Below are 25,284 nucleotides of genomic sequence, written 5' to 3'. Positions count from 1 at the left end.
TTTAGAACAAAACAGATATTTATTTAACCAAAATAATTAGCAGAAGTTAAACACAGAAGCTACACAAATGGCTTGAACAAAGGCGCAAGTTCTCTCCCAAGTACAACCACAATTGACACCATATTTTAAACCAAAACAAATGGTGTTTTAGGACTTCCACAGGAAGATTTTTTTTTTACACAAATCTGCCAGGTTTTACCACTGAGCACAAGAACTAGCTGTAAGTGTGAAATATGCTCATTTTCTTTGTGCGAGTCTACTAAAGCTACAACAAACTATCACCTGCATTATACTCTAGAACATGTTAAAATTCACTGGAAGAACACAAGGGATTTGAACGAGGCTGTAAAGGAAGTCAGCATCAAGGATCAGCTGTAAGTGACATCTCTGGAAGATCTGAAAGACTACACAGAGGCCACATTTGCACATTAAAATACACATTCTCCATTGGACTCTGATGACTCTTCCAGGACTTTGAAGACACCCATTTTTTCCTTTTTCATTTTTTCAGAGGTCTTCATTTGATCTAAGATTAAAACAAAGGTCAACAATAACAAGTGATATAGCAGACACATTTTTTCTTGGGATTTGGAAAACAAATTGATTAAATCATTTTGCTCCTTCATCAACAGTTTGCCACTAAGTTTGTATTTGAAAATATTTTTCAGTTGTATACTTCTAGAAAAAAATTCCAACATCTCTGGCTAAATCTGAATGGAAATAAACAGTTCTAAAAGCTGCCTGAAATGGTCTCATTTTCCAGAGGAAAAAAATCCAGAATGCAGTAAACCTATTTAGTGAAATTACCAGGAGAAACAGAAAAAGTTACAGCCCTGATAAGTAATATTCTTTTCTAAAATTTAAAGACCTGCAACTTGTTTTCCTAGCACTTGCCATCACTATGATGCCCTTCCAGTGAATTTAAAGCTAATAAAAAACTATTTATTCATATAAAATTTAATAATTATGGTTTATCAGGATGGAAGGTGGCATTTCAGTTTCTAAAGCATTAACTGCAGTTAGTGTCAGTAAATATTCAGTACATAATGCTAGACTAATATCTTCGTATTAACATTTTTTGACAACTTTATTATAGTTATTTTGCTTAGTATAACCAAGAAATAAAAAAGCAACCATGATAAATATGATGCACAGTAATAACACAAAGTAAATGGCACCTTCTTCAACTTGAAAAGAGAAATGAGATTGTTTTGAAGTCTGAACTTGTAAAGATAGAGGTAGACCATATTATCCATGCACCAAGAATAACTTTCTATATTAGCAGTCAGTTCACTGACATAAGCAGTTTTATAGAACAAGGTCTTAAAACTTTTTTCCTAAATTATATAAAATATAGCAAAAATTTCCTAAGGCAGATTTATTTTATGCAAACTACACACAGCACACTTATTTAAGGCTATAATTTTTACTTCTAAATTCTGTAATGACTGGGGTTTTTTTCTGCATCTATGCTTTGGGCATTGTTCTGCTAAAGATGCTGAAGGAAACCAGGCATACTAAATCTATTAATCTTACAAAAGCATGTTAAATCTATGAACTGGACAAGAATTTTTGCTCTCTCAGGAAAGTTAAGGCTTTTTTAATAGTATTTTGGCCTGATCAAGCACGAGAATTTGCAGACAACCTCAAAAAAAAAAAATTGTGGTTTGGCTGGGCTTTTTTTTAAATAGTTGATCCACTGACAAGCCACGGTGAAAAGCTTGATTTATTTCCCAAAAAAATGTTAGACTATATTTTGAAATACAATCATATCAAAATAGGTTTTTAAACAAGTTTGCTGAAATAAACCTTTACTAAGAATAATTTCTGTTTTGATCAATTAGAGCAACTTTCCTTGAAAGTTGCTTTGCAGAACACTTCCTAATCTATGCTCTTCATTCACAGTATGCTCAGGGCACACTATGCCTGAATGTGGTTTTCTGGAGTAATTTTAAGTTCTGTTATTTCTTCTTCAGCAAACCATACTGAAAATGTCAGCAAAGGACCATAAAATATCCTTTTCCACATGAACAACACAGCTGTAAGGAAGTGAAGCTATGGCAGCTTTCTATATGCTATATACTATGAAAACTCCTACAAAATATGAATTTACTGTTGAATAAAGAAAACAGATGAAAACTCAGACTTACCAATAAGATCACTTCTATCCAAAAGTAACTCTAGATCTTTATCACTTATTACTTTTTCTTTAGATCCTTTAACCTCCCTGTTGAAGAAGAAATAATCTTTCTTAATACAGATAAAAGCATGTTAGTATTGCATAGTCAGTTTTCCCACATAGCAGAATCCCTAGGACATTCTTTGTACTAAGAAGATCCACATACCACTTCCTAAGACAAGAGAGCTATTGATAGCTGCTTGAAAGCTACTAGTTACAAACTCATGGTCCAAGAAAACATGAAATCTGCATACCTCTCATAGTCTCTGGATTTCAGTAATTCTATTAATTCCTGAGGGTCCAGGCAGCTCTTTGACTGTGCTAGGCCAGATTTGCCACCTTTAAACTGATCTGTAGAAAGAAGAAATTTTAAGAAAGTACACAGAGACTGGAACAAATAATGTAAATAGTTAAATCAATATTGGATGCATGTATTGAACAAATTACTCTTGCAAATCAGAATTAATGCTATGTTTCATTGCTCTAGCCCTCAGATAAACACACCTTACACTAACAGCCTAATTGGTGAAAAACTCAGATGACATGAAGGTTTACATGCAGGCCTTTCACTTTCTATGATGTGTATGTATTTACATATATAGTATGCAGAAGAACTGATTGAAACACCAATTCAACATGCACACACGCACACACAGAGAAGAAAAGCCTTTAGTTCTACTTACAGCAAAAACATTGTAAATAAAGTTAGGTGGTGGATGCTGAGGTTTGTTCCCTTTGTATTGTAAGCTGGTTGAAACAAAGTAAGCAGTATTAACCGCAGGACAGTAAATATGTGAAAGGTCCGTGGTTTGCAGAGACCAGCCCTCAGTTTAATGAAACAGACAGACATGACAAAATAATACCGTGACACAGGCTGGATTCTTGGAGACTATGCTAGTACCTGTTTACAACAAACCTGGATGTCAGTCCAAATAACCCACATAAAATATTATATACTTCAGTATATGGCAGGAATATACTATTACAGCCCATTCTGCACTCATCTTGCTCATGTGCTCTTGTGTGCTCATCGTGCCACTTCAGTTTTAACTTCAGTCTGGACCATAATCAAATCATTAAAAAACCCAAACCAAACAAAAAAAAACTTACATTGGTCAATAACATGCCTATAAAAAGTCAGATGGCAGTCTCAGCAGTCATACTAGGACAGCATGGCAAAGGCATTACAAAGAAGGCTAATGCTAGGATAAAGTAAGCATCTAACAAAGATTAGCTAACATAATCCAAAACCAGAGACAAACCACAGCTTAGGCTTGACAAGCATTGCACCATTCAGTAGGCAGTTAGAGGTGTGGCCTTTTTGCCCCTTTATGCCCTCATGAAAATGCCTTTTTTTCCCCTTAATATGAGAATATAAGAACTATGAGAAGTTTTTAACCTCCTAATATAAGACTAGTTACTGTTCAGAAGCCCACACCAAGTCACAAGAATTGCAATTTTTCAAGAAAGCTTAATGTTTGAAATTGTTACATATGCAGAACTACAGTCCAAATGTCACAGAGTAAGCTGCAGAAGCAAAGCAGAATTCATATAGATTCTATATGAGAAAAATTTATCCTTGAGACACTTCAAACCTATCACATTCTAAAGGCTTTTGAGTATGACCAGCTCTATAATCAAGAATCACCACTGCCCATCCATGAAACCAAGGCCTGTTGTTCTATTCAGCACTGTTTCATTGTTCAAACAGAACTTGTCTGTTGTGGTTATACCAGACAGGTGCAAACAGGATGCTGAAATTTGTTACAGCTTGAGATTTGAAGAAGCAGCACATGTTGACATGACATCATAAGAGAAAGATACTAACTTTTGTGGATTATCAGCTTCTCCAGCTTCCTCTTGGCAGCAGCTCTCTCCACAATCTTCTGGTCAATAGTATTTGCTGTCACAAGACGATAAACAACTACTGGCTTTGTCTGGCCAATTCTGTGACACCTGTCTTGGGCCTGCAAGTCTGACTGGGGGTTCTGAGCAGACAAAGAAACAAGTTAAAAACAATTCAGCTACGCCATTATCCTTTTTTAAAGGGACATATCACAAGCAGCATTTTCAATGGTGAGCTGAGAGTCAGAGCAGAAGCAGTAGGCAGGAGAGACATTGTGTAATAGAACTCTACTTGACTCTTGAATCTTTTGACTCTTAAGCTCATCCATGACAAGCTCTGCTGCTGTAGCTGCACAGGCAGAGGAACCCACCAGCTTGGGTGCTTCTGCACCCTGTGCTGCAGTTTTCACCATACAGATGTGTTTAATGAGAGATTTAGATTAGAGTTTTAGTTGTAGGTTTGTGGAAATTTTTTTTGAGAGTAAGAAAAGTATTTTAAAAGTTTTCAGGCATTTCTAAAGGTGCTTTAGCTCTTCTGAATCTGAACAGTCATGCCCACAGCAGCACTGTCTACTAAAACAAAGTGAAGAGGTCCTCAGTCATTTACTTCCATAGTTCTCTTTTTCCCAGCCTCCAGACATACAGGAGCAGTACAATCCTAGCTAGCCAAAACACATGTGGCAAGCCACAGGAGGAAATTCAAGGGACTGGGACTAACATGGCAGCTGTTGTAAACAGGGAACCCATAGAAGGTCCAGATACATTCAAACTTAAGTAATAAATCAAAAGAAGGAAATGTATCTGCAACAGAAAAACCCTCCTGCTTTTTGATAACTCAGAGGCAAAGAGGCTAGTTTTAGAAACCAACTTGTAATGTTGTATTCAATAACGTAGGACTTTTCAAATGAGGCTGCATTATCTCACAAAATGTTTGCACACACTACATACTATTATCTTCATGTAACACCTCTTTAAAGTTATAGAAATGGTCTATGCCATAAGGGGTTCATAAATGATTGTCAAAAGCAGCAACAGAGAAAGAATTGTATGACACATATCACTAGGTTTAACAATCTGTCAACATACCCAGTCACTGTCATATATGATAACTGTGTCTGCTGCTGTTAAGTTAATGCCCAGGCCTCCAGCTCTTGTACTCACTAAGAACAGGAAGACTTCAGGGTCAGTGTTAAATTGATGCATCTGGAAGAGAATTCATCCATTAAAAAAAGCAGATGGATCCAACACACCATAGCTTATCTTTTATTTTTGAGAGACCTACATTTAAAAAGATAAAATACAGCACAAGCTGTCAGAGCCTTTAAAAAACACTGCATGCACCTGGGACAGGACAAGACCAAGAAGTGAAACAACTGTGTTTTCTTATCTTATGCTTCCAATCAGTGAGGTGTCTAACACATAGAGTGGAGATGACTACAGTGAGGTATGGTCCAAATTACATTCACCTCCACATGATCTACCATTCAGTGATGAGCAAAGTGTCCATTGTCCAAGCTGGCAAAGTCTAAAGACATAGTTACTTCTGGATACAATGAGAGTCTAATGCCAACATGACTGTAACTTTCAGCCACTCTGGTAGAAAACTGAGAGTGTATATAATTTTCAGGACTTTGATCACAGCAGAGAAAAGAAACCATTATCCCACACCCAGGCTCTCTAAAAGACCCATAACTTCTGGGATCCCTTGGACACCAGCAAATCATGGAACTTTAGTATTTCTGTGCTGCAGATATCAAAGCAGAAGTAAAGACAGTTTTCAACATAGATGTGTTTTGCCTATTAAAGGCTAAATACTGTACAAAATCATGTTCCAGTGTCACAGGGACAAGCAGAATTTGCTAACACTCTTGAAGGGCATGTACACCTACTTACATTTTCTTCTCTCTCCGAGTAAGACATAGAGCCATCCAATCGACTGAATTTGAAGTCTCTCAGATAACAGTAATCCATCAAAATGTCAAGCATCATAGTCATTTGTGAGAACAACAAGACCTAAAAAACCAGAAAGATTCCTCAATACAATTTTCTGTTCATAAGGAGACAAGTGTATCTCCTCCCCCCCCCCACCCCCTTCAGCAACAAATCTTTAGCTTTACCTTATGTCCTCTCTTCTTCAGTTCTGGAAGCATTCGGTCCAAGAGTAGAAACTTGCCTGAATTCTTTACTAGATCTTCATCAACCTTGGAACAGGGAAGAGGGGATCATATATTAGGAGAGCAGGATACCAAAGGCTTCCCCAACTCAGAAGCATCAAAAACAGCTGTCTGAAAGCCTCTCACTGAAACAAACGTGCACCACCTTTTTAACTAAAAGCTTAAGATTGGAAGCAACACTAATTTCAGCAAACGACCTTGAATCAGTTAAATCATGATAAAACTAAATTGAACCCAAAATTGGGCATTTCATATGCCCAAATAATTTAAAAAATAAAACTAATTAGTTTTCATCCCACCTCTAGAAGGAGAAACCCTGATGCTGTTAATTTTTCCTCATGGAAGAGCACTGATGTTTCTTTCCCTGCTTGTAACTAAGGCACAAGGCTTCCACCTACTGGACACAAGGAGGCACCGCTGAGCAAGTTACCACACATCAGCCAAGAGGTAAAAGTTCACAGCACAAGTTTCCACACTGTGGCCTTAAACCCCTCTTCTGCTCAAGAGTTTGTTAGATCTAATTCTTGCTATGGGCCAAGAGCAGGGATATAGAAACAAACTAAGGTTTGAACCATACAGCAGCTACCTTCAATAATTCTGAATGCATTTGGCTGAGCAGGTACTAACTCCTGCAGGTGGTGTCAACTGTCAAAGAGTCTGCATTTTCTACACATTAACTAATTTTCCCTCACCCCCCCAGACTGGGGTATCTGCTTTCTATACACTAACTTTACACTGATAAACTTGCTTGCCCCTGAGTGGAGCTGAACCTGTTATCACAGGTAAATAGGAAAACATGACTACACATGCCCACAAACATACATTTAGAATGTGCACACAATGCCCAGTTGTTCCAAGATTCTTCCAATTTAAATTACTTCATACTTTCCTATTTGCCAACTGTTTTGTGTAGATTAAAGTACCATCTGGCCTTTGTGATATAACTTGGATTCTCCCCCTTTTGAGGAAGAGAAGGGATACTGTATTCTCTAAGCAGACGACTCTGTTGTACCTGGTTCAGTCCTTCAACAACTCACACTTAGATGTTACCGCTGCACCTCCTGCAGCGTGTACACTTTATGTCATGAACAGTTCACTAAGGGTCAGCATGTTTCAAAAAATAACTCTTGTGAGGAGATCCTGAGGCACACTCTAAAGCACCTGGAGTCAACGGAACCCAGTTACTGTATTCCACAACTTTCCCACCAGCGGAGGAGCGCTGCCATAGTAAAGGACACTACAGCATAACTGTGCAAGGACTGAATAAACACAGAGGCTGAATGGGCAAGTGCTGCTGCAGGAAGTTTCAAATAATGATTCAATATACTGCTGGAGTTCAATAGGGAGGCATATGCCAAATACATTGAAAAGGTCATTCTTTTACTGCCATCAGCTCACAGTCTATTGCTTTTTAATGCCTGAAATAAATTTTCTCTAGTGCTTTCAAAATATGTACCTTGAATTGTTGTGTAGCAGGATCCAACGGATATTCGATGAGATAGGGGTGATTACAACACTTCCTCAGTAACATCATAATATTCTGCAGTTTAAGGTTCACCTCGGAATCCATGGGAATGCTCACTTCTACCACTGGCCTTGAAAACATACATCATCTTATTAGTACTGAAAGTGTCATTATGCTACAAATATTTAAAATAAAAAAAAAACACAACAAAATCAAGCAATGGATTCACATGCTGCATCAAATGTCCTCAAAATCCCTCAGAATTAGTAAAGCTATTACCAAACCAAACTTCTTATAGTGCCACACTTGGCAATGAAGGCACAACAGTGTGCCATTGCTGGTTTAAAATATAAAAGGGCAGTCAGTAGTAATTTGCAGAATTTAGCTTGAGCAAGTCACCCAGCACAAAATGGAACAGAACCAAGCCCTCTCCAGAACACGTGAAGAGATCTCCTGTGGAGCAACACATAAGATATTCCACAATCAGCTCTCTGCCTATCCCATTTCAGTCACATGTAGACATTGCAGGATTCACAACAAAATACAGCTACTGAGCTCTTCTACATCTAAGTACTGTCTCTGACACAGATCCATACATACCATAAAACTAATACACACATATTTAATTGTCTCTTCTTGCAAGCCACACTGGACTACAGTAAAAATCTAGCAAAGTAAATGCATTTCAACTCTAAAGATTAACCTGGTTTTCCTTATACCCAAGGGACTTTCAACCAATTATGAGCCACTAACAGAAGGAAGAAGTGGGAGACACTTGAAGTGATGGCATTTGCCTTCCCAAGTAACTGTTACATGTGATGGGTCCCTGCTCTCCTGAAGATGGCTGAACATCTGCCTGCCCATGGGAAGCAGTGAATTAATTCCTTGTTTTGCTTTGCTTGTGTGAGCAGCTTTTGATTTCCTTGTTAAACGGTCTTTATCTCAAACCACAAGTTTTCCAGCTTTTACTCTTTCGATTCTCTCCCTGATCTTGCTGGTGGAGAAGTGAGTGAGTGAGTGAGTGAGTGAGTGAGTGAGTGAGTGAGTGAGTGAGTGAGTGAGTGAGTGAGTGAGTGGTTTTGTGGGGCTTGGCTGCTGTCTGGGGTTAAACCACAACAATGTCCTGAAGTTAACTCTAATGAGTCAGTGAGTGATGGTACAACCTAACCATTGTTATCATAGCTCAATGAATACTAGGTAAAATCAAAGAAACAAAGCCTAAAGCTTCAAGGATGGTGAACAACTAAATGCATTCTTCTTGATCAATCTCAATAAGCAAAGCTCTAGAAGCAAATTAAGAGGGAAATAAGACAGTATAATAAAGAATCTTTTGAGGCAGGCACCTCTCTTTTTCTACTTCCTCTTGCATTTTGCTGATCAATCTTTCCAAGTCATCAGGTGAGCCATTGTGTTCTTCACAATAATCAACCACTTTTCGACTACGGCGTTTTGGTCGGCCTGTAGGACTCAACTCAACTACTTCTTCCTGTGGGAAATGAGAACGTTTCCATCAGCAGCAGTTTGCTTCAGACTCGAAGGCCTGTGCTGACCCAAGAATTCTCAAAGCCAAAAAGAGGTCTCAGTGATGTACATCATGCAAGACTTACTTAGAAGCTTTGAGTTTGGCTAAGTAGAAAACGCAGCCCAAATTTTAAACTGTAGATTTTAGATTGTAAATTTTTTAATTGTAGATTTTGAAAGTTTGCTTGATTTTAAAAAGCCACATTAATACCTTTCAAGCTGTAACTGTCAATTTTATGAAAACTGTGTTCTTTTCCCCCCTCAAGCTACAAGTAATCAAGAACATATTTACACTTATATTGTTTTAGTTCTGTGCCCACAGGCCTATCACAGTAACTGCCAAAATAGATAACAAAAGGATCAGACTAAAAATTTAAGCAAAAAGGGGGTCTAGTTATAAGAGTAATGAATACCAGTGTGGTTTCACCTACAAACTACTAATAGCAAGCACATTTCTAACATCTGTATCAGCAGATACCTCATTATTCCCAAGCAGTTTCCTAATGGTGCGATTTACAATGGCAGTATAGAAAGTTTCTTGCTTCTTTGCCAGCGGTGCATATACCACAACTTCTCGTTTAGGAGGAACCTCCAGAGCAACATCAGACTTCAGTCTTCTCAGTAAGAAAGGTGTCAGAATCTGAAATGGTGAGCAGATGTTACAACCACTCAAAACTCTCAACGTGGTTAGTTTAAAAAAAAAACAAAAAAAACCAAGACAAGACACAAACAGGTCTACTAATGTAATGCTATTTTGCCAATTTAAGGCAAGGGAGTTAATTTGCATATATATTTGATTTTTTAATATGGATGCCTACTCCAAAACTTTCACTCACATGCTGGTAATGACGTGTTGAAACAACTCATCCATTGCCATTTTAAAAATCTTGAAGTGTTTAGTAAGGGTGTAGTAGTAACTACATTACAGACCTTTCATATAAATTCCAGTAACTGAAAGTAATTTTATTATGAAACAGCTCATTTTGCTTGTTATATTTCCTAAATCAAGTTATTCTGGAAAAGTCTCAAACCTTTAACCAAAATAAATAAACAGTCATCAACAATTATATATAGAAGACACAGTTTAGATCTCTCACTGTCAGCCTTTGACAGGAAAATGATAGGTCTGTAAGCATTTACTTCCACACGCCCTCTTAAAAAAAAAAAAAGCTTTGAGTGTTAGCCTGAAGACAGGCACATTATGTAACTAGTTTGTCAAAAGGTATTCTGTTTGACACCTAAAAGTTACATAACTTCTATCAAAGTTATCTTTCAACAAAATACATCCACCAATTAAATCTTTTGACAAACTGAAGCCTGTAAACTGTAATTAAGTATGACTAAAGTCAACTCAATTCCAGAATAAAAATGAGTAATTATCAAAGAGTTATATTGTTTCTTTAGCATTTTTAAGTGCTGTAAATTGAAAAAACCCCCACAAGTCTAAGGAAGTCAGAAGTGCCACAACAAAAACCTCAGACCCAAAATTCAGCTCCACAAACAAGATTTTTAAACACTTCATAATAATGGTTAGTGTTAAAAATAAACCATGAAAAATACAACACAAGGATAAGTGAAAACCTGATGCAGCATATGCAAGATGTTTTGCTCCCTTTCTTTAGCAATAATATCTTCAGCAGTTTCTGTAATGCTGGTAATATCAAACCAGGATTCAAAGCTATAAAAACAAAAGAAGGGAAAAAAATTGGTACCTTCGCAGCTATTATTCTTCATTATTTAAGTATACTATTCTTCTCTTATCCTGTGATTTAAGAAAAATAAAGCCCTAATATCCATCATGAATAGAAGGTGTACAGGAGGAATTTCTGAAATACACCTGTCAATTCAGATGCTTGAGGTTGTAAGTGATTTGTAAAAATACTTACACTAAGTTGAAATATTCAGTGACCTATTATATTCAATCTAGTCTGTAACTTTTTCCAAAATTAGTCTAAAAACTGTCTTGGCAGTGTTCTTCCACCTGACCCCTACCACTGCAGAAAAGGACCTGTGGGTCCTGTGTCTGCCAGCCTCACACAGCTTTCTCCAGCACCTCAGGAGAATCTCAAAGCAGCACCAGGCACTTACGGTAAGACAAACCTCTCTCACCACAAATGCTCATGTCTTTGCTCAGAGTTGAGCTTCCACTATCATGGAGATGACAATTAATTCCTTCCTTTCTGAAACAACTAAGTGTGAAGCAAGGCACATTTCAAAAAATCACACCAAATTACAACCATACCATAAAACAGCTCTTCACAAGCTGATATAAGTTTAATAATTAAAGAGTCACAATAATGCTCAAACAGAACAAACAAAGATAGTTCCCACTATCAGAGATTGCAACCTACCTTTTCAAATCATCAAACACATCTGGCAACAGGAAGTTAAGCAATGACCAAAGCTCTGCCAAGTTGTTTTGCAGGGGAGTACCAGTCAACAGGAGTTTATTGTCTGCATTAAACCGTTTCAATTCTCTGATAAGGCGGCAGTTCATATTTTTAATCCTGTGACCTTCATCTACTATCAGGTATTTCCAGTAGCACTGCTACAAAAAGGAAGGGTATTTCAGTAAACTTTAGCTTTATTTCAGTAAATTTTAGCCTTTTTTATTCCATCAAAACAGGGGCCAAATGAATTAAGTAGCAGTAGTAAGACTGATACTGCCTCCTACAAAGATTCCATTTACTGTGTTTCACTGTGCCACACTCCTAGAGCTGAGTCCAAACAGTTAATGCCATACATCTGCTTCATGGTGACTGCATTTAGTAAGCTTAGGTGGTTAAAATAAAACTACAAGAAACTCATCTTGCTGAATGAACCATTTGGATGTTAACCACAATATTTATACACTACAGTTTTTATTCCAAGCCTCCCCAACTACCACCAATAGAAAGGTAATGAAAAGAGCAGGTAGGCTGTAACTATTTGCTTACTTTTTGAATAATGTTCTGTTTGAAGAACTTCTTAAGCATTAAATTCCAGCACTACTCTACCAAGGAAGCAGAAGCAAATGCCAGCACACATGCTACAGTATGACACTTATTGTACAGGCAGCATGCGAGTTTTTTTACTGTATTCAAAAGCACTGCTGCCAGCAATGAGGCACCACACTGTCCTAGGGCTGCCAGGAGCACTCAGATACCTGCAGGGCATTTCTGTCTCGCATTGCTATTTCAAACGAAGTAATGACCACGGGATGGATCTGGAGTGATCCTTGTCGTCCATGGATTTTACGAACCAGTTTCCGACGCTCCTGCTGAGCTCCATGATAGAGCATCAGTGGAATCTGTAAAAAAGAGGTTACAAGTCAGGCAAACTAAGCTCATTTTTAACCTAAAGAGAAGACAGTAGAAATGATGAGATCTCTTACAAGAAGGCTGTAAATACACAGCAAACCACGGCAGTGTGTAGTAACCACATAAACACCACAATTAAACCAATGTTCTATACAGAGAAAGTTTCAAGGCAAAGAATTAGAATAAAAATTAAATAATTTGTGCTTTTAAACCTAAGGAAGAAAAAGAAAAGTCTTAATTTCTTTTACCTCTGGAGTAAATCTCTTGAATTCAGACATCCAATTTGGAAGAGTAGACAAAGGACCACATACTAAGAATGGACCAGGGACTCCTCGCTCCACCATCAGGGCTATTGTTGCAATACACTGGATCGTCTTCCCCAACCCCATTTCATCAGCTAAAATGCCATTAATACCATTTTCCCAAAGCATCTGCATATGCAAAAAAACAAAAGTAAGTGCAAAAGAATCAACACACCTTCAGAAAAAACAAAGATCTTTAGGAATGTACTAGCCGTGGAAACTCTTTACTAGGCCCATTTTATATCACAAATGAGGATGATTCCCTCCATTATGAATAAATACAAGCATCTGGTAAACCCCAGATATTCTCATGTAGATGTATGCATTCCAGCACCGTATGCCTGACTATGGTGCAAAAACACAGAACAGTATCAAAGGAAAGTATGTAACTTAGTATTATATCAAAAGGCACTTCACATTATATTATCCCAGGTTTTACTCATCCCAGCTCCAAAACATTTACTTAGTTTCCCTCTCTAAAAGACCAAGTTACTGTGCTGATGTTTCAGTTTTATGTAATCAAGTAGCTTCTGTGGGCATAGCTACCTCACCACAGAAAAAAGGTGCACCTCCTGGCCAACACAGCCACCTGCTCCAGCCACACTTCTTTGTGCAGACACTGCCCATTCTGACAAGCGACAGAGCAACCTCTCACAAAAGAACAGAAAGGAAGACACAGAAGTTAAATCTCATCAACAGCTGCTCCATACCCTTAGCCACTCCATGCCTTCCACTTGGTACCACCTCATTACACCACCAGTAAAAATCTTTGGCTGCTGAAAAGGCACTGGTTGTCCATTATATTTTCGTACTGGATCAAGAGATTGTTTGGCAGTGTGTCGTACTGCTTGACACAATCTATCCTTAATGACACTATTTGAGTCACCATTTTTCTGCAGGTCTTCTGGATGCAGGTTGTCAGAAGAGCTTTCATCCTATAAAAGGAAGTTCAAGGAACACATGACAAGTGGAATGCACATCAAAGCCCAGCTAAGATACGTTTCCTGAATTTACACCACCCTTAATGTACAGTGGAGTAAGTCAGCCCCTGACACAAAGGCTTCTTTTGGGCATCTGTCAACTCAAGAGCAGACTTTTTAGATTCTTTACTTCTTTAGAACTGAAGAGCAGTGACAGCTACTGAAGCTATTTGGTTTATAATTTTCCACCCATAAAGCAAGCAGACTTAAAACCTTCCTCATAGCAGCTGGTACTTAATGCAGCTATTTCCCTTCTGGAAGTGGGTTCTAAAGAATGTTGGGAAGCAATTCAATTAAGCATGTAGCTTTTGAACTGCAATAAAAGCAAGAGAGACCTCACCCACTATCTCCACACTTAAATGCTTAAAAATTTCTTAAGGTCTTAAACACCAGTACAAATATTTTTTAGTAAATTCCTATTTCTTTTATTTTTGTAACTACAGGCATTCTATAAAGTATAAATACATTCAAATTCAGTCTTTTAAAAAATAAATTAGAAATTCACCTTTGATTTCTGAAATAAGTATTTAACTGCATTCACACCACCTTTTTAAACTTTAATTCAGGACTTCAGTAACTAGCAGAGATGTTTATTTACAGGCAAGTTTAGGAATATGTTATAAAGTATAAAAAGCCCTTCCTCCCTTTGGGCTTAATGCACTTTAACTGTAATAATATGTGCTGACATACCTGATTTTCCACTTTACTCTTTTTTGCCACTGATAATATTTCCTGGAAACAAAGGGGAAAAAAAAACATGCTTATAGGCTTTTCAACCTTAAAGGTTACTATAATTTGTATCTCATGTGACCTTTTCATTTATTCTGCAATCTGAACATATTTTAAAAGCTTTCCATGCAACACCATTAATCATACAACAGCCTCTAAAACCAGACCACACACCAGAGAATACATCTCAATTACAAAGGGTAGCTGAAAATTCAACTGGCAATGTAGACTCTTCACAGTTTGCCTCCTTAAAGACTTGAAAAAACAAAAGAGCATCCAAATTCTACAGGTGTCAAAACATTGCTTGTTACATGGATCTTTGTTGGAAGAAAGTCATATCTCACAGACAGACTAGAGATGGCTGATGATCTCTGGTAGCAATGTATAAGAAAAAGGATTGATCTAAAATAGAGATGTCACAACAATTGCTTGACCCATTAAAAGTTGTGCAACAAAAATCCAGACAAGCTATTTATAGTTAAGGCCTACCTCTTTGGACATAATTTCTGAGATGTTATATGTTCCATCTTCCCTCCCTCTCTTCTTTTTTGCACCTATAAAGATAACATTTGAGTTTATATAATGCATCAAACATTAAAGAAACCAAAACCACCAGTATTGAAAAAAGGCAAAACCTAATGCATCACCTGATTTCTCCTCTTTGCCATCAGTGGGGTTTTGACTCTAGAAAATAAACGTAGGAAAAGGTTCATCATCTTATGACTCTAACTATCATGACACAGATAAAAAGATGTAATCAGACTCAAACCATTGCCTTTGAAAGCTTCTTGAAACACTCCACTATTAGGCAGTTTTCAAAAATAAAGCAAAAGAAAGGCTCTGCTTATCTTTTTTATTAGTTATTCAGTAACTTGGTTGAATAAGCAATCATTGCTAAAACAAAAAAACTGCTGAAAACAAATTGAAACCATTTTCTCTAATATTAATTAGTAAGAAACATCCTCTTAAGATGACTGCCATGGTATGCAATTTTTAAGCACTTTTAAACAATCTTATTTATTATGGTATGTGCTTGCAACAAACGTGGGTAGAGCCCTTCCCAGATCTTCGTTCACGAAGCCCAGCCATGACTTATTATGGTTAAAATACATATGGTATATAAGACAGATTCTGCAAGTAAAATACTGGCTAATCAAACTTACTTATTTTAGCTACCTTGATCAAAACTAGCATTGTAATTTCTCAGACTTTTAGTCAAAAAGTTGCATAAAATAGCTACCTAATCTTACCTTGGCAGATTTTAACATCATCTCTCTCTTTTTTTCTAACTTCTCTTTCCTCCTCTGTTCCTAAACAAAATAAAAACCACACACGCAATTCTTATCTTTTCATAACACCCACAAGAGTACTACCCATTATAGAAATGATAACAGGTATAGATTACATTGCTAATACCAAGTTCCATGTACTTTATAGGCTTTGTTTTTGCAATGTCACTAAAAGTCTCTGTTCTGACACAGCTTAAAATGATAAAGCAAAATTTGGACAAGAAAGTACAACTGCTCTGAATTGCTTGACAGTAAATACTTTAAACACTTAAATACAGTAATTTAGGAAGATTCCAATAAAAATATTCCCAACTGCAAAGTCATGAAGTTCACATATACTGCAGTTAGTTTTCCATGTATCCAGTTTCCCTTTAAGTTCTACGTATTACCACTCGTGTTCATTGCAGAACAGACAGCAATGTAAGTAGCCTAGAACGTCTTTAATGAAGAAGTGCTTTTATGTCTTGAAGAACTTAAGATTCTCACTCCATCTACTATTTCTACTTGCTGAAAGCAAAAGGATCCTGGAGAAAGAGATAAGAGACCTTGGTTATCAGATGGAGCAAGACTTAGTACTGAAACACTCATTCTAGAAAGGAAGTTCCTGCAGTCTGTCAATGTCCCTTTTTGGAGAACATTGTCCTCAATCTTTTCCTAAGTTTCTCCCCCTCTCTCATGCATAAATTCTTATAAGCTTGCCCACAAAGGTACAGTTGAGAAAGTCAAGATAAAGCTACATATGAACTCAGCAGCCCATGGATTTAAAAAAAACACATAAAACTGTTTTATGGAAGCTATTGTTTGAGAACAGCATGGCCTCAGATCACTGTAATTTATAAACTTGTTTGAGGGAGGCCTACTTTAGCATGTTGAAGGCACACCTCATCCTCAGTTTTCAGTAAATAACACAAACAGGCTACTAAACTTCCTACTTCCCAATTCTTTGCATCTTCTATCCTCCCTTCAGGTCTTCTAGCTCCCTTAAACTTCATTTCTTATTTCAAATACTTGTTTTCCTAGCACTCAGGCCAAATGAAGAATTGTAAGGGCATCAGTTCCACCTTTACTCTGTGACTTGAAAATTATAATTCATGCTCTTCCCAGTCTGATTCATCTATTAACTTATAGAACAAATTCTGAATACAATGTAAAGCACCACTTCATTCCTGTGCAGTAGGGTCCAGTAGATTTTAATGTTACAAAAGAAATCTTAAAAGTATTTTACTTTAAACAGCTGGATGGCAAAAAAACCTAAACAGGCAGCACCTTAAAAATCATCACAGCAGATCAAAATACACCTACCTCTAGTTGCTGCTGTTCCATTTTGGTTAGCAAGAATTTGGAATAAATGTTGCTTTTTTCAAGCAAATGTTGAAGCCTCTTATAGCGCATTTCACTTGATTCCCTGTCCCAAGAAGAGCGAGCCTGCCCAACAAAAAGAGATGTCAAGTATTTATAGATACTTCAGAGTTAATGTTTTTAATATAAATGGTTCTTCAGGATAACTACAATTGTGTCTCACACACACACTCCCTTTTCCCTTCCAGCCATTATACATCTGTGATTCGTGATCGTATGGACTCATATGCAGCTGTGAAGTGCTGCAAAATGAAAGTAACTGAGGTCTGCATTCACTTGCATATGCACCATACAAACACCCCGTGAGGCAGCACATGGAATTCAAGGGCTCAAAGGTGCTTTAACTCCAATTTATAGATTTAGAGCAAAATGAAATTTAAGTTTATTTGCAGTCTGCAAATTTGTGAGACCACCTGGCAAATTTCAGCACAGCTTCCCAAGTATTAGTTGGGACTCCTCCATGTGCCATTTGCACAAAGTTACAGTTTCTCATTAAGAACAAGATATTCAGATAGCTATGCAACTATCACACCCAGTTTACAGAGCTCAAGACAACTCCCAATGTGAAAACAATAACTTCTGCTCGCTTTGCTTACAAAATCTAGACATACTTTTCAAAGTAACTTCTGCTGAATTAGTAATTTAAAAGTTTGCAAATTACTCTTCAAAACTCAGGTCAAGACTCCCCCAAAATGTAAAAAAAGCATGCACCTTTACAGATTCATCTAACATTGCCTGTTAAATTGAAATATCAAACAAGTCATAGAATCATTTAGTTTGGAACAGACCTAATACCATTAAGTCCATCCATCAACCAGCACTGCCAAGTTCATCATTAAACCATGTCTGCAAGAGCAAAGTCTGTGCACTCTTTGAACGTGCTTCCAGGGATGGTGGAATCATCACTTCCCCAGGCAGACTGGACCAATGCTGCACCAGCCTTTCAGTGAAGAAATTTTTCGGAATATCCTCTCTAAACCTCCCCTGGCTCAACCTCTTGTCTTACTGCTTGTTTCCAGGGAGAAGAGACCGACCCCCTCATCTGTCTACAGCCTCCTTCAGCTGGTCGTAGAAAGCAAAAAGGTATAAATTAGCATCTCCAAGAGAAACCCCAGAGAGGCAAGATGTAGAGCTTTACATGATGCTTATCTATGCCATCACCTTCAGAAGAAACTGGGGGAAGGGCACACTAAGATAAAGATAAGGGCATCTTCTGAAACTTAATACACAATAGGCAGGGAAATGGGGTATTTCCTGAATCGTGGGACAAATTGTGTGACACTGAAAAGGTGGAGCACAAGGTTTCTCCCCCCAGAAATCAAATCTTTATCTTCCACAAGTCATTCTAATCAGATAGTTATCACCTTATTCTTTTATGTGAGAAAGATCTATCTCCACAATTTCTCTGGGGGAAGAGATTGCATTCTTGTGATTCTCTATCCAGTTTTTATTTCCTTCTGATCTCCCCAATCCAGGTTTCACCTTCAGATGACAAGTACCTGAGCTCAGAAAGATCAACTCTTGATGGCAATGCAAGAGAGAATATAATTAAAACTAAACTACACATTTAGCAAATTGCTATCGCTCATTTTTCATTGTAGTGAACACAGCATTCTTCCATTAACTGGTCAAACTGAAAGACTCTTCCCTTGACCAACTGCAAAAATTTCAAGGGGAAAAAAGAAAACTCAAAGATGCACAGCACTGAACTCGTGATATCTCACTTTAAGTGAACCCTTCAAGCCTCATGAAAGTGGAGGTTTCTTTCCCTTTGACTGAAAAGGTCAAAAACTTGCCACTCTTTTTCATCACTCTACATTCATACGTATTTGCACGGTGGTATTTTGCCATTAGCCCTCAAAAAGGACTAGGAACTCTTTTGTTGAACTGCTGTACAAATCACCTGGTGGGGGGTTTGCTGAAGTGACAAGCATAAGAAACACAGAAGCTGCCCCCAAAATGCCAGTAAGCCTGAGTTAACTACATGAGTAATTCCCCTTGGTCTGACTGGCCCCAGATTGCACAAAGAAAGATTGACAGAAGCACAAAGGACAATGGAGCAATAACCCTTGCTAGAGGTAAGTTCTGTGGATTCTCAAGAAATAGAGACAACACGAAAAACACCACAGCTCCTGTAGCATTGCTACAGGAGTGGTTGTTGTGAAAGAAATTAAATTCTAAGTCCTTTTCTCAATACTTCCTGTACAATGAGATAATTTGCTCTACAAGGGTTTCCTCCTCCTTTCCTCCAAAAGAATTGCCTGTAAATTTTTTGTTCCTAGTCTGACCAAGGAATACTTGAAGTTCAGACAGGCTGTATCATCATTTACTGTTTGCAACAAAGAATATCGTGACACTTCTGGGAGAATCGGTACTATTTTCTAACTACAGTACACAAAATACTGCATTCTATAAACATGTCCTTATAAATTCCAACTTTTTGTAGGGAAAAGAGTAATCAAAATTAGTTCCAAGCCTTAAGAGATTGGTATTTTTCATGCCCTTAAAATAATGCTTCAGTTTTTAAGACAGTGAAAAAAACATATCCACTTCGCTTCTAAAGTATATTGAGTAATAGTACTACTGCCTTGAACTAGAAGATCCTTAAGGTCCCTTCCAACCCTAACCATTCTATGATCCCTTAGAACACAATTCCCCAAAAGAGCATTTAAGAGAATAGTTCTTTCAAGCTTGTACTCTGATACTGATACTTTTTATCTGCACAGGTCTGGGAGCATCATGCTTTCATATTCTCTCCCCAGAACAGACTGGTTAGCATCCATCAGTGCTTAGCATCAACATATGAAAACATTCACAGCAAGAGAGAAATGAAGCATACACCACTGGCTCTGGGGATGTACCATTTCCCTGAAGCAGTCTGTATTTCCTGTAACACAAGCAAACCGAGGTATGCAAACCAAACACCGCCTCCCAGGACGATCACATGTACATATCTCCTGGCAGCAATGCCAAGTCAGGAACAGCTCCTGGACAGCTGCGTGCAGGGTAAGGAAGCAGTGCAGACCAAGAGAGTGACTGGCATAAACCCGATCCTTTCAGCTGGGCTTTGTAAGTTAGGCTACTTCCTCGATGCAGGTCTGCATAAACTATACCTGCTACCGAAAGAAACACATAACCGGGCTTATTTCTGGAAAAAAAAAAAAGGAATTTATACAACTGTTCTGGAGAGCTCTGCTCAAGTAACTTGTTTGGTGGGGTCTTTTTAACTAAATAAGGACCACAAGGAGGGAAAGAATGGTTATGTACACATACAGAAACACGAAGAGAAAAAAATTGTCTTTAATGTTTCAGACAGAAATTCAGAAAAATATGAACTTACTACCCTTTCTGAAATCAGCTCACTTTAAAGGCGTGATACCTTACATTTTTTGGCTCAGAATAACAAAAGCAAAGAGGCAGTCTTCTTACTGCAAATTTCAATGCGTACAAAACGCAGCAAGCTTCTTGTCGTTAGCCTTTAAAAAATAAAAATAAAAATGAAAGCCTCCAGGGGATGAGAAAAAGGCGCTTGTGCACCAGTCACCGCCCGGCCTTTGGCAGCCGCTCACGCGTGTTTGTTTTGAAACCCAAGGAGCCGCTCGGCCCGCAGGCACCCTGACAAGCCCCGCCGCGCGGGCTGCCCTCACCTTCTCCAGCATCTGCCGCTCCTGCTCCAGCCCCGCCGCCTCCAGCTGCTCCTCTTCCTTCAGCATGGCCGGCGTGATCACCGCCTCTGCCTGCTCCCCCATCTCGGCTCCCAGCGGTGCTGCAACGAGCGCACGGTTACCCTGGGTGACCCCGGGCCTGTCACCCGCGGCCCGCCCGGTCACCCGCGGCCCGCCCGGCCGCCCCTCACCCTCACCCTCACCCTCGCTGCTTCCTCCGCCGGCCTCTCCGTTCCTGGCGGGCATCGCCCCCGCTCCGGCACCGCCGCTCCCGCGCGCGCCGCCTCAGCGCCCGCCTCGCGAGAACAAAAACCGCGCGCTGCACAAGCCCCGCGAGAGGACGCGCCACTCTCGCGATGCCGCCCCGCCCCGTCGGGGCCCGCGCGGGGGCACGGCTGGCTCCGGGCTGGCTCCTGGCACGGCCGGGCGCGGCGCGGTGCTCGGGCTGCTCCGCTGCCGACGGAATGGGCTGCCCGGGACGCGGGGGAGTCACCGTCCCTGGGGGTGCTTGAGGAAAGACTGGACGTGGCACTGAGTGCCGTGGTCTGACTGACGTGGTGGTCTTCGGTCATAGGCTGGACTCGAGGATGTCAGGGCTCTTTTCCAAGCTGTGATCCTGTCCGGCGCCCATCGGCACCTGGACAGCAGGACACGGCACCGCCTTGTCGGCTCCGTTGTGCAGGGGCCTGGGCACTTCCTTGGATACTGCTGGCTGTGCCACGAGAGGGCAGCGGAACCCTGGAAACCCGGGTGGGAGCTGCGCTTCCTCAGCTGACGGAAAACGCTCTTTCCCCAAACAGGGACTGCGTTAAAATAAATATTTCCAGTGTTCGGAAAACAAACACTTTTGCTTCACCTAAATAACGCACAAGCTGTCAAAATAACCGGGCTTATCACTTCGAGTGTTGTGCTGGTAATTGTTCGCGCCTGTCAAATGGATCCCTGTTTTAATCCTGCTCCACGCACGTGGTGACCAGCGCTCCTGGTTCTAAAAAGAGACCTGAAAAGGCAGAGGGAAGAAGAAACAGAAACACAAGTCTAGTAGTAACTGAGGTGGATGGCATTCTTCTCATTCCCAAAGCCTGACAGGCCGATTCTGGATGTCATAATATGGTTTATGGCAAAGTGATTCTGCTCTCTAAGGCATAGTTGAGAGGTTAACTGGAGACAGTGCTGCATCCATCTGAGGGAAAGTTAGCAGGGAGGAATGTTATTAACCCCCAATAAAGTTATTTTATTGGCATTGTGGCAATTGAATGCAGGCTTTTTCAAGCGTCTGTTTCACTAGCAAATATTCTCAAGGCATCACAGTGAATAAACAAAGAAAACCTTTCTTTTCTAAGGCACTTTTAATTCTATGAGACCAAAGGTGCTTTCCAAACTATACCATTAAAGTTGAAAAGTCACCTAGATGACAACAGAAAGGCATCCAAGCTGGAATATGGCTTCAGTGGCTCTGGATATCAGTTGCAGGCAGGAAACAGGGATCCCAAAGATGTAACTAGAACTTGAGGAGCACTTGCAAAGATTTTGTCTGAGATATGAACATTAACACCTCTACTACTTAAAAAAAACCCAAAACAAAACCATAAAATTTTTGCTGCTCAGAAATTGTGAGGAACAAATATATGGCTCTTATCCAAATTAAAAAATAAGCCTCTCAGTAAAATATGTAATAGAATACAAATGTTTCATCTCATTCCTGCATCCATACGTATTATTTGGTAACATTTTTAGAATTGTGAGACAGACATACTCCACCTTACCTCAGATTATCACTTAAATCAAAACTTTGTTTCAGCCATTTCCTGCTCTGCCCAACACCTTTGTCTGCAAGCTCTTCAGGAAGAAGGGATTTGCCTGTGGGTAGTGGAGTTGTGGCTCCCTGTGGATGGCTCAGCATCACAACTGCCATTCATTTTTGCAGGAAGAGGCTGTGCTGCTGTGCAGTGACCCTCATCCTCCATCCCATCACAGCTGCTGTGGCTGTGTCCACGTCCATGTGCCCATAGACCCCCTGCTATGCCCTGCAACAGGAGAGGAGCTCTGCTAGCAGGAGAGTATTTATCTGCCTTTGTGTGTGCAGTGTGTTTCTGTGTTCAACCCGTTGTAATTTAGGGATAGAATGTTATTTTCCCTGTTTATTGGTAAAAGTCATCAGAAATAAATGACAGAATGGTAATTAATTAGCCATCTCTTTGGTGACGTTCTTATATCCAACATCCACAAAACTTGATGCAGTGAAAGCTTTGTAAAACATGTCTTTAAAAAAATATTCCAGGTAAATGCTACCAGATCAGTCAGTTGTGGTTGAAACCTGCTGGGCACATACCATTGTCTGTTTTTAACATCCCATAGACAGACAGACACTTAGAAGGGGAGTGTGCAAAAGATTCATGTCCAGTCTTGCAGACAAGGGCAATTAGCCTGGCTTAGCACACGTGAGTAAGGTGCTGTCAACAAACATCCTCCTCCAGACCCAGCTATTACCGTTGAATGAGTATGTGCTGCTTCTCACTGCTCCTCTCCAACGGCTCTTAAGACTGAGGCATCACTATTTGATATTAAAAGTCTGAGGTAACAAGAGGAATAAGGCAGTGTTTATGTAAATTGTTCATGGGGTAGATTCTAAGGGATTGGGAATAGGGCTATTTCACTGTTAAGCAGGCAGAGATGGGAGCACTTTCTGTAAGTGTAGCAGGATCCAAAAAATTATGTGTCTCTATGGCACGAATCTCCATTCACTGCTTAGCCCGAGCAAAGAAGTCATAACGTAGCTTTTATGCAGAAGCAATTAATTTTACCTCATTAGTCAGTGACTTATCAGTGCAGTACAGAAAGTCACCAGTCCATCACCTTTTGTTTCAGAAGATGAAAGTCCCTCATAATACACCTGGATGCTTCTACAGTGTAATGCAAGGTGCGGAGAAAGATGAACTTAGTGGCACAGAGGGGGCTGGGGGAAATTACAGTGCAAGAGAGCAGATAAGAGTTAGAAAAATGCAGATTGTAAACAAAGACAGTTCTGTTCTCAGGTTGGCCAAGTGGTTGCTGCTAAGTCACAGTAACCCTGGGTTGTCACCTTTGAGATTTACTTGTCACTCTGGTATGCAGTACAAGAATGTGTGTTGTTTCATCATGCACCATACCTGCACAAGTTACCTAATGAATTTACTACAAACTGTAGAAGTAGTTTGTTGTACTAATTGCCTTGTCTGCAGAATGACCAAAGAGGAAGCTGGGACTTTGAAATAAAATGGTTTTCTTTAGATGAGAAAAGTGAGATACATAAATTCAGACTTTTTTGTCCTTGTCTTATTCATTCATATATGTATAAGACTTTCTTCTTCCTGAGAAAATGAGAAAGTCTCCAAAGCACTCTGGCAGATAGCAATAGCATCCCTGATGTTTGCTCACTGATGTTCAAATTTAATTTTTTTTTTCTTTTTTTTTGCTTCCTTAAGAATCAATGGCTCTTAAAATGCAGCAGTAGCAGTCTCCAGCAAGGAGACTGGTTGCTCTTCTTTATATTAACAACACTTGCTATGGCTAAAAGAAATACTATAGCAGGAGTCTTTTCTCCATCCACAAGCACAATCTTCACGTGGTCAGAAATTTGAGAGATCAAGTCCAGTGGATCAGCAAGTTTAACTACCTCTCCTGTGACTGAAAGTTATACATCCAACTGGGAGATGTGTAGGAAAAAAGTACTGAAGGATCTGGGTCTGGGCAGGTAACCAGCATGCTATATATACAATAACGCTAGATGGCTGCACAGTCTCCAAGAAACTGCTGTTGTCTGCAAGTTTGATTATGTAGCTTGTGGGCCTGAAATATATAAGGTAAGATGTGCTGATCAGCAAAATGTTAGTAAGCAATTGAGTTCTCCTGTAAGCTGCAAGAATGACATTTGCTGACAGCTGGACTTAAGCATCCCACCAAATAACTAGAATATCATGCTATGGTGAAGCAGCCTACCTCCAGATTTGCTATGTCTCTGTCCATGGGAGCTGAACCACATGTGAAGCAACTCCTGAGACACTCATTTCCAACCTGGCCTTTTGAGAAACCTGATATACCCGTAACTGCCAGGCAAAGGGTGGGGTGTGCAGAGGGAGGCAGAAACCTCTGTGGCCATTCAGCTTTAATCAGCCATATTTGTTTGTTTGTGAGGACATCTGAATAATACCACCCACCATTCTGTACATCAACATCTCAAGGCTTTTCAGGATACAGCTCTCAGTTTTCTAGTTCCTTCTGTAGCATGCAACCCAGACAAGACAGAGCAGGATTAGGGTTGTCAGGGGAAAGAATTGATAGTGTGATGTTACTCTTCAGTGAGTAATCAGTTCCCTTGGGGGACAGGATTCTTCCTTGTTGCTGCAGAAGTGACAAAATAATAACCATATAAGTCTGACTGTTTCAGTGAGCTCTTAACCTGGTGTTTGAATACACAGCTTTTATTCATGCATTACAT

The 25,284-nt window shown here is 39.5% G+C and overlaps 1 protein-coding gene across 1 annotated transcript; it reads right to left on the bottom strand.

The window, feature by feature from the left end:
- On the bottom strand, positions 1 to 21,124 carry HELLS (helicase, lymphoid specific). The gene is made up of 22 exons (XM_051800881.1): positions 21,011 to 21,124; positions 20,790 to 20,908; positions 17,086 to 17,208; positions 15,745 to 15,804; positions 15,142 to 15,178; positions 14,984 to 15,048; positions 14,456 to 14,497; positions 13,496 to 13,720; positions 12,732 to 12,914; positions 12,330 to 12,473; positions 11,536 to 11,732; positions 10,766 to 10,862; positions 9,663 to 9,824; positions 9,007 to 9,149; positions 7,655 to 7,793; positions 6,142 to 6,225; positions 5,918 to 6,037; positions 5,111 to 5,227; positions 4,008 to 4,167; positions 2,434 to 2,530; positions 2,151 to 2,227; positions 1 to 526 (listed from the first exon to the last, which is right to left on the bottom strand). Exons 1-22 carry the CDS (start codon positions 21,051 to 21,053, stop codon positions 429 to 431), a joined length of 2,532 nt encoding a protein of 843 aa, XP_051656841.1. The 5' UTR covers positions 21,054 to 21,124; the 3' UTR covers positions 1 to 428.
- Between the last annotated feature and the right edge of the window lie 4,160 nt (positions 21,125 to 25,284).

Source organism: Manacus candei, unplaced genomic scaffold, assembly GCF_025592945.1.
Source record: "Manacus candei isolate 608988 ecotype Guabito, Panama unplaced genomic scaffold, ASM2559294v1 h1tg000050l, whole genome shotgun sequence".
In the NCBI taxonomy this organism is placed as follows: Eukaryota; Metazoa; Chordata; class Aves; order Passeriformes; family Pipridae; genus Manacus; species Manacus candei.
This window is presented reverse-complemented; position numbering and strand designations above follow the sequence as displayed.

Bases quoted from the DNA above. Each gene is read 5' to 3' on its own strand.
- HELLS (XM_051800881.1), bottom strand. From the start codon at position 21,053: ATGCCCGCCAGGAACGGAGAGGCCGGCGGAGGAAGCAGCGAGG. The intron at 17,209-20,789 runs GTGAGGGCAGCC...TTTGTTGGGCAG, and splicing joins AGCGGCAGATGCTGGAGAAG to GCTCGCTCTTCTTGGGACAG. The intron at 6,038-6,141 runs GTAAAGCTAAAG...CTGGTTTTTTAG, and splicing joins TGAAGAAGAGAGGACATAAG to GTCTTGTTGTTCTCACAAAT.